This window comes from Salvelinus alpinus, chromosome 10, assembly GCF_045679555.1.
Source record: "Salvelinus alpinus chromosome 10, SLU_Salpinus.1, whole genome shotgun sequence".
NCBI lineage: Eukaryota > Metazoa > Chordata > Actinopteri > Salmoniformes > Salmonidae > Salvelinus > Salvelinus alpinus.
The window spans coordinates 56,952,423-56,966,647 of record NC_092095.1 but is presented as its reverse complement, the minus strand read 5'-3'; the positions used below and the strand labels follow the sequence as shown (position 1 = coordinate 56,966,647).

Below are 14,225 nucleotides of genomic sequence, written 5' to 3'. Positions count from 1 at the left end.
TGTTTCTCCCCTTTGTTAGAGGACAGACATGTTTCTCCCCTTTGTTAGAGGACAGACATGTTTCTCCCCTTTGTTAGAGGACAGACATGTTTCTCCCCTTTGTTAGAGGACAGACATGTTCCACCCCCTGTTAGAGGACAGACATGTTTCTCCCCTTTGTTAGAGGACAGACATGTTTCTCCCCTATGTTAGAGGACAGACATGTTTCTCCCCTTTGTTAGAGGACAGACATGTTTCTCCCCTTTGTTAGAGGACAGACATGTTTCTCCCCTTTGTTAGAGGACAGACATGTTCCACCCCTTTGTTAGAGGACAGACATGTTCCACCCCCTTGTTAGAGGACAGACATGTTCCACCCCTTTGTTAGAGGACAGACATGTTTCACCCCTTTGTTAGAGGACAGACATGTTCCACCCCCTTTGTTAGAGGACAGACATGTTTCACCCCTTTGTTAGAGGACAGACATGTTTCTCCCCTTTGTTAGAGGACAGACATGTTTCTCCCCTTTGTTAGAGGACAGACATGTTCCACCCCCTTTGTTAGAGGACAGACATGTTTCACCCCTTTGTTAGAGGACAGACATGTTTCACCCCTTTGTTAGAGGACAGACATGTTTCTCCCCTTTGTTAGAGGACAGACATGTTTCTCCCCTTTGTTAGAGGACAGACATGTTCCACCCCCTGTTAGAGGACAGACATGTTTCTCCCCTTTGTTAGAGGACAGACATGTTTCTCCCCTTTGTTAGAGGACAGACATGTTTCTCCCCTTTGTTAGAGGACAGACGTGTTCCACCCCCTGTTAGAGGACAGACATGTTTCTCCCCTTTGTTAGAGGACAGACATGTTCCACCCCTTGTTAGAGGACAGACATGTTTCACACCTTTGTTAGAGGACAGACATGTTTCTCCCCTTTGTTAGAGGACAGACATGTTTCTCCCCTTTGTTAGAGGACAGACATGTTTCTCCCCTTTGTTAGAGGACAGACATGTTCCACCCCCTTTGTTAGAGGACAGACATGTTTCTCCCCTTTGTTAGAGGACAGACATGTTCCACCCCCTTTGTTAGAGGACAGACATGTTTCACCCCTTTGTTAGAGGACAGACATGTTTCTCCCCTTTGTTAGAGGACAGACATGTTTCACCCCTTTGTTAGAGGACAGACATGTTCCACCCCTTTGTTAGAGGACAGACATGTTTCACCCCTTTGTTAGAGGACAGACATGTTTCTCCCCTTTGTTAGAGGACAGACATGTTTCACCCCTTTGTTAGAGGACAGACATGTTTCACCCCTTTGTTAGAGGACAGACATGTTTCACCCCTTTGTTAGAGGACAGACATGTTTCACCCCTTTGTTAGAGGACAGACATGTTTCACCCCCCCCCCCCCCTGCTAGAGGACAGACATGTTCCACCCCCCCCACCCCCCCCTGTTAGAGGACAGACATGTTCCACCCCCCCCTGTTAGAGGACAGACATGGGGTAGACCCAGACAGACATGTTCCACCCCCCCCGCCCTGTTAGCGGACAGACATGTTTCACCCCTTTGTTAGAGGACAGACATGTTCCACCCCCTTTGTTAGAGGACAGACATGTTTCACCCCTTTGTTAGAGGACAGACATGTTTCTCCCCTTTGTTAGAGGACAGACATGTTTCTCCCCTTTGTTAGAGGACAGACATGTTCCACCCCCTTTGTTAGAGGACAGACATGTTTCACCCCTTTGTTAGAGGACAGACATGTTTCACCCCTTTGTTAGAGGACAGACAGGTTTCTCCCCTTTGTTAGAGGACAGACATGTTTCTCCCCTTTGTTAGAGGACAGACATGTTCCACCCCCTGTTAGAGGACAGACATGTTTCTCCCCTTTGTTAGAGGACAGACATGTTTCTCCCCTTTGTTAGAGGACAGACATGTTTCTCCCCTTTGTTAGAGGACAGACATGTTTCTCCCCTTTGTTAGAGGACAGACATGTTTCTCCCCTTTGTTAGAGGACAGACATGTTCCACCCCCTGTTAGAGGACAGACATGTTTCTCCCCTATGTTAGAGGACAGACATGTTTCTCCCCTTTGTTAGAGGACAGACATGTTTCTCCCCTTTGTTAGAGGACAGACATGTTTCTCCCCTTTGTTAGAGGACAGACATGTTCCACCCCTTTGTTAGAGGACAGACATGTTCCACCCCCTTGTTAGAGGACAGACATGTTCCACCCCTTTGTTAGAGGACAGACATGTTTCACCCCTTTGTTAGAGGACAGACATGTTCCACCCCCTTTGTTAGAGGACAGACATGTTTCACCCCTTTGTTAGAGGACAGACATGTTCCACCCCCTGTTAGAGGACAGACATGTTTCTCCCCTTTGTTAGAGGACAGACATGTTTCTCCCCTTTGTTAGAGGACAGACATGTTTCTCCCCTTTGTTAGAGGACAGACATGTTCCACCCCCTGTTAGAGGACAGACATGTTTCTCCCCTTTGTTAGAGGACAGACATGTTTCTCCCCTTTGTTAGAGGACAGACATGTTTCTCCCCTTTGTTAGAGGACAGACATGTTCCACCCCCTGTTAGAGGACAGACATGTTTCTCCCCTTTGTTAGAGGACAGACATGTTCCACCCCTTGTTAGAGGACAGACATGTTTCACACCTTTGTTAGAGGACAGACATGTTTCTCCCCTTTGTTAGAGGACAGACATGTTTCTCCCCTTTGTTAGAGGACAGACATGTTTCTCCCCTTTGTTAGAGGACAGACATGTTCCACCCCCTTTGTTAGAGGACAGACATGTTTCTCCCCTTTGTTAGAGGACAGACATGTTCCACCCCCTTTGTTAGAGGACAGACATGTTTCACCCCTTTGTTAGAGGACAGACATGTTTCTCCCCTTTGTTAGAGGACAGACATGTTTCACCCCTTTGTTAGAGGACAGACATGTTCCACCCCTTTGTTAGAGGACAGACATGTTTCACCCCTTTGTTAGAGGACAGACATGTTTCTCCCCTTTGTTAGAGGACAGACATGTTTCACCCCTTTGTTAGAGGACAGACATGTTTCTCCCCTTTGTTAGAGGACAGACATGTTTCACCCCTTTGTTAGAGGACAGACATGTTTCACCCCTTTGTTAGAGGACAGACATGTTTCACCCCTTTGTTAGAGGACAGACATGTTTCACCCCCCCCCCCCCCCCCCCTGCTAGAGGACAGACATGTTCCACCCCCCCCACCCCCCCCTGTTAGAGGACAGACATGTTCCACCCCCCCCTGTTAGAGGACAGACATGGGGTAGACCCAGACAGACATGTTCCACCCCCCCCGCCCTGTTAGCGGACAGACATGTTCCACCCCCCCTGTTAGAGGACAGACATGGGGTAGACCCAGACAGACATGTTCCACCCCCCTGTTAGAGGACAGACATGTTCCTCCCCAGACAGACATGGTGTGGTCAGCAGGGTGTTAACACACATCTGTCATCTGCTGGTAAATGTGTTTCCCCTGTTAGCAATGTGATGACCTGCAGGCCAAGGGAGGAGGTAGACACTGACATATTTAGCTTTGTGGTTTGTGGCTGTTAAAGTCCCTTCTGGGATCAGCAGGTGTAACATATTTATTTGTGGCTCGTTCTCAGCATCCCTCTATCTCTCCCCATCTGTCTCTCCCTCTCTCTATCGGTCTCTCTGTCTCTCTCTCTGTCTGTCTCTCCCTCTCTCTATCTGTCTCTCCCTCTCTCTATCGGTCTCTCTCTCTATCTGTCTCTCCCTCTCTCTATCTGTCTCTCCCTCTCTCTATCTGTCTCTCTCTCTCTCTATCTGTCTCTCCCTCTCTCTATCTGTCTCTCCCTCTCTCTATCGGTCTCTCCCTCTCTCTATCTGTCTCTCCCTCTCTCTATCTGTCTCTCCCTCTCTCTATCTGTCTCGCCCTCTCTCTATCTGTCTCTCCCTCTCTCTATCGGTCTCTCCCTCTCTCTATCTGTCTCTCCCTCTCTCTATCTGTCTTTCCCTCTATCTGTCTCTCCCTCTCTCTATCTGTCTCTCCCTCTCTCTCTCTATCTGTCTGTCTCTCCCTCTCTCTCGCTATCTGTCTCTCCCTCTCTCTATCGGTCTCCCCCTCTCTCTATCTGTCTCTCCCTCTCTCTATCTGTCTTTCCCTCTATCTGTCTCTCCCTCTCTCTATCTGTCTCTCCCTCTCTCTATCTGTCTCTCCCTCTATCTATCTATATATATTTTTTTGTATTATATGTGATTGTTTTGTTTGTCTTGTTTAGTTTTTTAAATCATTGTACCTAAACTGTATGTGTAAACATGTATACGCAGGGCCCAGCTGTAAAAGAGACCTCGGTCTCAGTCTGTGTTCCTTGTTGAAATAAAGGTATAATAATAATAATCTCTCTCTCTCTGTGTGTGTGTGACTGACACAGTGTGTGTGTGTGTGTGTGTGTGTGTGTGTGTGTGTGTGTGTGTGTGTGTGTGTGTGTGTGTGTGTGTGTGTGTGTGTGTGTGTGTGTGTGTGTGTGTGTGTGTGTGTGTGTGTGTGTGTGTGTGTGTGTGTGTGTGTGTGTGTGCAGGTGTTGTGTCCTGCTGTACCCCTCCACCCTGCAGATTGCCCCTCCCTCACAGTACAGGTGGTTACATGGTGGTGTAACACGCCCTCCTCCACTTTATCCCCCTTTTCTCTCCTCCCCTTCTCCTCCCCTTCTCCTGGTGCATAGCAGTCAGCCCAGACAATCGTGGTCTCAGTCTAGTCAACTAGAGAGAGAATACAGCACAAGACCTCTGGAGTACCACTGGCAACGGGACGTTTTTTTCTGGATCAGTTTGCTTTTACATACATACACACTCACATTTACATACATACACACTCACATTTACATACATACACACTCACATTTACATACATACACACTCACATTTACATACATACACACTCACATTTACATACATACACACTCACATTTACATACATACACACTCACATTTACATACATACACACTCACATTCACACTTTCTTCCACACACACAGACTCGAAGCGACAGCATGTTGGTGAACAGGGTCTGGCATGTGGTGTGTGTGCTCTGCTGTGTGTGTGTGTCGGTGTGTGTGAACGCAGAGGAATATGAAGTGAACTACACAGACAACTACGACAACGAGATTACACAGGACCAACAGGACGGTAAGTCTCTCTCTTTCACTCCTTCCTTTCTTCCCTTGTTCTTTTGTCTCTCAGTTTCTCTCCTTGACCTGCTCCCCCTTTTCTCTCTGTTTCACTTGTTCACCTGAGACCTACATTCTAGAGGTGGCCTGTATGGCTGACTGTTGATTGACAGTGTGGTGTCTGGTTCTCTCTCCCTCCAGGGGACTCCCCTGTGACTACCTGCCAGGCTACAGAGCTCTCTCGCTGGAACAAACTCTTCGTGGCTCTGGAGAACTCCCACCAGAGGGATATGATGCTGATGGAAGCCCTGGAGCAACGCTGTGGAACCCCAGGAGTCTGCCAGCAGTGCCTGCCCGCCATCGAGGCAGTTTGCCGGGGGCAGGCAGAGCAGGCGAGCTCCAGGCTCCATCGAGGCCTAGTGGAGCTGAAGGAGGAGGTAACAGAACGAGAGGGGAGGATGAATTCTTCACTACAGCAGATCAGACAGGAGGGAGCAGAAAGTTATGGGAGGATGATGGCTGTGTTACATCATCTCCTTCAGAACAGCAAAGAGCAGAACCATAGACTACATCGATTGGAGGAGAGTAAGCTGAGAGGGGAGGTAACAGAAGGGGCTGGATCTATAGGAGCCGGGCATAGAGAAGCAGAGCCAATCAGGACAGGGCATAAAGAGAATGGGTTTAGGGGAGGGGCTTAGTGGGACAGGTGGACCAATAGGGACGAGGCCTGGCAGTGTAGGGGCGGGTCTCGGACTGGGTTTGGGCATGAAGCTGTTCATGCACAAAGAAACAGGAAGTGACATCATCGCCATCATCGGACCCGGGAAAGATTGAGCGGCTTCTGGTTGCTATAGAGATGGAAAAGCAGAAGGTGCCGACCCAGCTGGGCCTAATATCCTCTGTAGGGAACGAAGGATAAAAAAAGACGAGGAGAAATTAAAGGAAGGATGTCTGATGGATATTGTCCTCTATCAGGGACTGAATTAAAACTACATTAGTAAAGCTAAACAATCGCCTTGAAATATGTTTAGTAATCTTTTTAAATTCTGTATAATTAAAGGAAATGCTCTGTGACTCTAATTGTCTAAGTATAAATAAAAATAAAGATTTGTTAAACTTTTTAATTGGTGGAAAGGGTTCCTCCTGTCTTAAGTTATACACCCACCATCTTTAGCAGGGAAAAACTTGTGATCATGGACATTGTGGACAATAACAGGAGTGTCTCAGATACTGTTGACATCTCAGCTATAATCAGACACAGTCCTCTTTGTCATTACTGAGTTTATACACTTCTAATAAACTGTTTAGGATTTATGAAGTTTTGCCAGACTTATAACACAGTGACTGTTCTGCTGTCACAGAACTTCATTCATCTGTGTGTGTGTGTGTGTGTGTGTGTCGGTGTGTGTGTGTGTGTGTGTCGGTGTGTGTCGGGGTGTGTGTGTCGGTGCGTGCTGGTATGTGTGTGTCGGTGCGTGCTGGTATGTGTGTGTCGGTGCGTGCTGGTGTGTGTGTGTGTGTGTGTGTGTGTGTGTGTGTGTGTGTGTGGGTGACATGAAGAGAGTTTTCCATATAAAATAGCAGCCAGCTGGAGGGGAGGCTAGTAGGAGGAGGGTGTGTTTGGAAACTGTCAGCTTTTCTCTCTTTTCTTCAAGAACTAGTTTCAAAACGTCACAGGGTTCAAGGTATGTGAATCCCACCATCCTGGTTTACATGCATTGTGACCTGACACAATGATAGACAAGACGAGAGGAGGCGAGACGAGAGGAGAGATGATGAGAGGAGAGATGAGGAGAGGAGATGAGAGGAGAGATGACGAGAGGAGAGGAGAGATGACGAGAGGAGAGGAGATGAGAGGAGAGATGACGAGAGGAGAGATGACGAGAGGAGAGGAGAGGAGACGAGAGATGACGAGAGGAGAGGAGAGGAGAGATGACGAGAGGAGAGGAGAGATGACGAGAGGAGAGGAGAGGAGAGAGGAGAGGAGACGAGAGGAGAGGAGACGAGAGATGGCGAGAGGAGATGAGAGGGGAGGGGAGGTTGTTATTAGTCTTAATCACAGCTTCCACTCACATACAGCTGCTATCAGATGGATAGATACACTCCCCCTCTTCCTCTCTCCCACCCTTCTCTCTCCCATCCTACTCTCTCCCACCCTCCTTTCTCCCATCATGCTCTCTCCCATCCTCCTCTCTCCCATCACACTCCTCTTGCACCCTCCTCTCTCTCCCACCCTCCTCTCTTCCATCCTCCTCTCTCCCATCCTCCTCTCTCCCACCCTCCTCTCTCCCATCCTCCTCTCTCCCACCCTCCTCTCTCCCATCCTCCTCTCTCCCACCCTCCTCTCTCCCACCCTCCTCTCTCCCATCCTCCTCTCTCCCATCCTCCTCTCTCCCACCCTTCTCTCTCCCACCCTTCTCTCTCTCATCCTCCTCTCGCCCATCCTCCTCTCTCCCACCCTTCTCTCTCCCACCCTCCTCTCTCCCACCCTTCTCTCTCCCACCCTCCTCTCTCTCCCACCCTCCTCTCTCCCACCCTCCTCTCTCTCCCACCCTCCTCTCTCTCCCACCCTCCTCTCTCCCATCCTCCTCTCTCCCACCCTTCTCTCTCCCACCCTCCTCTCTCTCCCAACCTCCTCTCTCCCATCCTCCTCTCTCCCATACTCCTCTCTCCCACCCTTCTCTCTCCCACCCTCCTCTCTCTCATCCTCCTCTCTCCCACCCTCCTCTCTCCCACCCTTCTCTCTCCCACCCTCCTCTCTCCCACCCTTCTCTCTCCCACCCTCCTCTCTCTCCCACCCTCCTCTCTCCCACCCTCCTCTCTCTCCCACCCTCCTCTCTCTCCCACCCTCCTCTCTCCCACCCTTCTCTCTCCCACCCTCCTCTCTCTCCCACCCTCCTCTCTCCCATCCTCCTCTCTCCCATCCTCCTCTCTCCCACCCTTCTCTCTGCCACCCTCCCATCACACTCCTCTTGCACCCTCCTCTCTCTCCCACCCTTCTCTCTCCCACCCTCCTCTCTCCCATCACACTCCTCTCTCTCCCACCCACATCTCTCTCCCACCATCCTCTCTCCCATCACACTCCTCTCTCTCCCACCATCCTCTCTCTCCCACCCTCCTCTCACCCTCTCGCTCTCCCTCCCTCTGGCTGTCTGTCTCTCTCTCTCCCTCCCTCTGTCTGTCTGTGTCTCTCTCTCTCCCTCCCTCTGGCTGTCTGTCTGTCTCTCCCTCCCTCTGGCTGTCTCTCTCTCTCCCTCCCTCTGGCTGTCTGTCTCTCTCTCTCCCTCCCTCTGGCTGTCTGTCTCTCTCTCTCTCTCTCCCTCCCTCTAGCTGTCTGTCTCTCTCTCTCCCTCCCTCTGGCTGTCTCTCTCCCTCCCTCTGACTGTCTCTCTATCTCTCCCTCCCTCTGGCTGTCTGTCTCTCTCTCTCTCCCTCCCTCTGGCTGTCTGTCTGTCTCTCTATCCCTCCCTCTGGCTGTCTCTCTCTCCCTCCCTCCCTCTGGCTGTCTCTCTCTCCCTCCCTCCCTCTGGCTGTCTCTCTCTCTCTCTCTCCCTCTGGCTGTCTCTCTCTCCCTCTCTCCCTCTGGCTGTCTCTCTCTCCCTCCCTCCCTCTGGCTGTCTCTCTCGCTCTCCCTCCCTCCCTCTGGCTGTCTCTCTCTCTCTCTCCCTCCCTCTGGCTGTCTCTCTCTCTCTCTCCCTCCCTCTGGCTGTCTCTCTCTCTCTCTCTCCCTCCCTCTGGCTGTCTCTCTCTATCTCTCTCTCCCACCCTCTGGCTGTCTCTCTCTCCCTTCCTCCCTCTGGCTGTCTCTCTCTCTCTCCCTCCCTCTGGCTGTCTGTCTCTATAGTTGGCATTGACCACCTTGGCTGACCCTCAGCTGGCTAGCATAGTCAGTGACACTTTACCATGTGAAACTTAGCCAACACACACACACACACACACACACACACGCACACACACAGACAGTCAGTAGGAGAGAGCAAATCACGGTAACACAGTGAGGTTTTAATATGACATCACACTATCACAATAGCCAGTAAGACAACACAGTATTGGCACTTCACAACAATTACAATTACAACAACTACAATACAAAATAGATACATTTACTATTCACATTGGAGTAGGTAGATGTTTTCCCTAACCACTGATACAGGGTCAGATATTTTGACACCTCCTAATGGTTAAGGTAAGGATTGTAGTTGGTGTATCTGATTCTAGATCTGTGGTTAAAGACAGCTATTTTAGCTCAAGCATTAACATTCACCATAGAGTCCTCTTATATACACACTGACCTCAGAGAGAGAGAGAGAGAGAGAGAGAGAGAGACAGAGACAGAGAGAGACAGAGAGAGACAGAGAGAGAGAGAGCACCACAGGTAGCTTCCACAGAGCTGTGAACGATCTGAGAGACAAGGCAAGAAGGGCATTCTATGCCATCAAAAGGAACATAAATTTCAACATACCAATTAGGATCTGGCTAAAAATACTTGAATCAGTCATAGAGCCCATTGCCCTTTATGGTTGTGAGGTCTGGGGTCCGCTCACCAACCAAGATTTCACAAAATGGGACAAACACCAAATTGAGACTCTGCATGCAGAATTCTGCAAAAATATCCTCCGTGTACAACGTAGAACACCAAATAATGCATGCAGAGCAGAATTAGGCCGATACCCAGTAATTATCAAAATCCAGAAAAGAGCCGTTAAATTCTACAACCACCTAAAAGGAAGCGATTCCCAAACCTTCCATAACAAAGCCATCACCTACAGAGAGATGAACCTGGAGAAGAGTCCCCTAAGCAAGCTGGTCCTAGGGCTCTGTTCACAAACACAAACACACCCCACAGAGCCCCAGGACAACAGCACAATTAGACCCAACCAAATCATGAGAAAACAAAAAGATAATTACTTGACACATTGGAAAGAATTAACAAAAAAACAGAGCAAACTAGAATGCTATTTGGCCCTAAACAGAGAGTATACAGTGGCAGAATACCTAACCACTGTGACTGACCCAAACCTAAGGAAAGCTTTGACTATGTACAGACTCAGTGAGCATAGCCTTGCTATTGAGAAAGGCCGCCGTAGGCAGACATGGCTCTCAAGAGAAGACAGGCTATGTGCTCACTGCCCACAAAATGAGGTGGAAACTGAGCTGCACTTCCTAACCTCCTGCCCAATGTATGACCATATTAGAGAGACATATTTCCCTCAGATTACACAGATCCACAAAGAATTCGAAAACAAATCAAATTTTGATAAACTCCCATATCTACTGGGTGAAATTCCACAGTGTGCCATCACAGCAGCAAGATTTGTGACCTGTTGCCACAAGAAAAGGGCAACCAGTGAAGAACAAACACCATTGTAAATACAACCCATATTTATGTTTATTTATTTTAACTTGTGTGCTTTAACCATTTGTACATTGTTACAACACTGCATATATATAATATGACATTTGTAATGTCTTTATTGTTTTGAAACTTCTGTATGTGTAATGTTTACTGTTCATTTTTATTGTTTATTTGACTTTTGTATATTATCTACCTCACTTGCTTTGGCAATCTTAACACATGTTTCCCATGCCAATAAAGCCCCTTGAATTGAATTGAATTGAGAGAGAGAGGGAGAGAGTGACAGAGAGAGAGAGAGAGAGACAGAGAGAGAGAGAGAGAGAGAGAGAGAGAGAGAGAGAGAGAGAGAGAGAGAGAGAGAGAGAGAGAGAGAGAGAGAGAGAGAGAGAGAGAGAGAGAGAGAGAGAGAGAGAGAACAAAACCCTTGGGAAAGGAGAGATAGACAGAAACATAGATAGAAGTGGAGTGGTCTATTTGATTGGCAAGTCCAGAATCTTTGTGCGTGCATGTCTCCTTGCATGTGCTTTTGTGTGTGTGTGTGTGTGTGTGTGTGCGTGTGTGCGTGTGTGTGTTATTTAATTGGCGAGTCCAGGATCTCTTCGTACTCTTCTCTCTGTTTCCTCCCACTTCCTCGAGAGGGGAGGAGCTTCACTGTAACAAGCCAACCCACGCTTGCCACCACCACCACACCCCCTACAACCTCACACACTGAGGGAACCAATGGCACAACAGCGATCTCCAGCATCATAGCGACCGGTACTTCCAGACCCTGAGTAGCCGACACCAAAGCTGGGTGAAGTCGGGTGAGGCCATGGGTCACCCCCACGAACCCCCCAGCAGAGCACACAGCTACCCCCAGGACGACGCACCAAGCCTGGAGACTGGCCGGCCACACTGGCCCCTGTTGGAGGAGAAGCATGGAGACTGCGGTGCTCAGACAGCCGGTCCAACTGACAGTGAACAGAGCGGTGCCGACACTGACCCGTTCCTTCAGAGAGCGGTACATTACTAGAGCCAGAGACATCCATAGTCCTGCGAGAACAGTCAGGGACCAACCAAACGCTTCCCGCCAGAACTGGCCCGACTGTTGTGCCGGTGTCGCCACATTGGGCATCCCCCCATTGGGCATCCCTGACCCGGTCCCGTTGTTGTTCTCATCCAGCCCTGTTGGGTTAGGAACTAGCGCCAGACCCAGTCCTAACACGCCTGTCGCTACGGTGACCAGGTCCACCAATCCCAGCCGCTCGTCCAGGAGCAACAACGCCAGAGTGGCCGACAGGACGGTGGTCGCCAGGCGCCAGGTTGTCAACATGGTCTCGTCGTCGCCGAGGGAGACGAAGGATAAGGACGAGTAAGCGCAGCAGAGGGAGAAGGAGTGAGTCAGACCGTACAGGAGCAGCTTCCGCCGATAGCCCTTTGAGCCAAAGGCCGTCTCCGCCCGTTTCATTGGTACAGTCCCATAGAGCAGCTGGAGAATGGATCGTACCAAGAGGAGAGTTAAGGGTGGGAGGTTAAAGTGTGAGGCGGCCAGGCGCGTCAGAACACACACACAGCCGTGAGCCAGCCCCGCCAAGACCACACTGGCCCACGTGAGCCGAGACGCAGAGACAGACGCCTCACTGAAACTCGCTAGCTGCTCCCCTACTCCCCCTCCTGCACCCTTCCCTCCTACCTCCACCCCCCCCTCGCCTCCCCCCATGGGAGGTCTAGGGGATGTGTCTTTGTTTTTCTCCTTCCCTCCAAACAGAGCGCCGGCCTTTCCTGTCCACTTCCTGGTTCCTGTCAGCTGTTTCTTGTCCGAGGTCTCCTCCAGGAAGGAGCCAAAGTCCTCGAAGGAGGGAGCGTCATCGTAGCCCTCGTCTCCGGGCTGGGGGAAGTGTGTGTGTGTGTGGGGTGTGTGTGGGGCGTACTTGGCGGTGACAGTGTGAGGGTGGATCTTCACCCGCTTCTTGGAGCCGTCCAGGAGGTGAGTGGATTCCATGGTTACTCACCTGTAGGGAGGAGAGGTGAGGACAAAAGTTAGACACAGGCACCGACACACACCCCTCAGACAGAAACAGAGGTGTTTAACCTAATGGCATTGTCTTCCGACCGCATTGCCGTGAACTATCTATGAGTGCAGAAGGAGTGTTCACGCTATCTGACAATGGCCAAATGGCCCTCTTCTGTGTCTGACAGGTGACTCAGTCAGTGGTTGTAATTCACTGTTCTGACGCAGAGGATGCTGCTGCAGTAGACAGTAGACACACACCTTCTACAATATACACAGACAGTAGACACACACCTTCTACAATATACACAGACAGTAGACACACACCTTCTACAATATACACAGACAGTAGACACACACCTTCTACAATATACACAGACAGTAGACACACACCTTCTACAATATACACAAACAGTAGACACACACCTTCTACAAAATACACAGACAGTAGACACACACCTTCTTCAATATACACAAACAGTAGACACACACCTTCTACAATATACACAGACAGTAGACACACACCTTCTACAAAATACACAGACAGTAGACACACACCTTCTACAATATACACAGACAGTAGACACACACCTTCTACAATATACACAGACAGTAGACACACACCGTCTACAATATACACAGACAATAGACACACACCTTCTACAATATACACAGACAGTAGACACACACCTTCTACAATATACACAGACAGTAGACACACACCTTCTACAATACACACAGATAGTAGACACACACCTTCTACAATATACACAGACAGTAGACACACACCTTCTACAATATACACAGACAGTAGACACACACCTTCTACAATATACACAGACAGTAGACACACACCTTCTACAATATACACAGACAGTAAACACACACCTTCTACAATATACACAGACAGTAGACACACACCTTCTACAATATACACAGACAGTAGACACACACCTTCTACAATATACACAGATAGTAGACACACACCTTCTACAATATACACAGACAGTAAACACACACCTTCTACAATATACACAGACAGTAGACACACACCTTCTACAATATACACAGACAGTAGACACACACCTTCTACAATATACACAGACAGTAGACACACACCTTCTACAATATACACAGACAGTAGACACACACCTTCTACAATATACACAGACAGTAGACACACACCTTCTACAATATACACAGACAGTACACACACACCTTCTACAATATACACAGACAGTAGACACACACCTTCTACAATATACACAAACAGTAGACACACACCTTCTACAACATACACAGACAGGAGACACACACCTTCTACAATATACACAGACAGTAGACACACACCTTCTACAATATACACAGACAGTAGACACACACCTTCTACAATATACACAGACAGTAGACACACACCTTCTACAATATACACAGACAGTAGACACACACCTTCTACAATATACACAGACAGTAGACACACACCTTCTACAATATAAACAGACAGTAGACACATCTTCTACAATATACACAGACAGTAGACACACACCTTCAACAATATACACAGACAGTAGACACACACCTTCTACAATATACACAGACAGTAGACACACACCTTCTACAATATACACAGACAGTAGACACACACCTTCTACAATATAAACAGACAGTAGACACATCTTCTACAATATACACAGACAGTAGACACACACCTTCAACAATATACACAGACAGTAGACACACACCTT

General features: G+C 48.9%; 2 protein-coding genes across 2 annotated transcripts in view; one reads left to right on the top strand and one right to left on the bottom strand.

Annotated features, from left to right (window-relative positions):
* Positions 1 to 4,700: 4,700 nt before the first annotated feature.
* On the top strand, positions 4,701 to 6,252 carry LOC139532360 (pentraxin-related protein PTX3-like). Its single transcript, XM_071329831.1, has 2 exons — positions 4,701 to 5,153; positions 5,336 to 6,252. Exons 1-2 carry the CDS (start codon positions 5,018 to 5,020, stop codon positions 5,830 to 5,832), a joined length of 633 nt encoding a protein of 210 aa, XP_071185932.1. The 5' UTR covers positions 4,701 to 5,017; the 3' UTR covers positions 5,833 to 6,252.
* A 2,863-nt stretch (positions 6,253 to 9,115) lies between these two features.
* The window catches only part of LOC139532359 (solute carrier family 35 member G2-like), a 7,467-nt gene continuing 2,357 nt past the window's right edge, over positions 9,116 to 14,225 (bottom strand). The window contains exon 2 of the mRNA XM_071329830.1: positions 9,116 to 12,481. Within this exon, the coding sequence (XP_071185931.1) occupies positions 11,062 to 12,471 (1,410 nt within the window). The 5' untranslated portion in view covers positions 12,472 to 12,481 and the 3' untranslated portion in view covers positions 9,116 to 11,061. The remainder of the gene's footprint in view (positions 12,482 to 14,225) is intronic.

Bases quoted from the DNA above. Each gene is read 5' to 3' on its own strand.
- LOC139532360 (XM_071329831.1), top strand. From the start codon at position 5,018: ATGTTGGTGAACAGGGTCTGGCATGTGGTGTGTGTGCTCTGCTGTGTG. The intron at 5,154-5,335 runs GTAAGTCTCTCT...CTCTCCCTCCAG, and splicing joins TACACAGGACCAACAGGACG to GGGACTCCCCTGTGACTACC.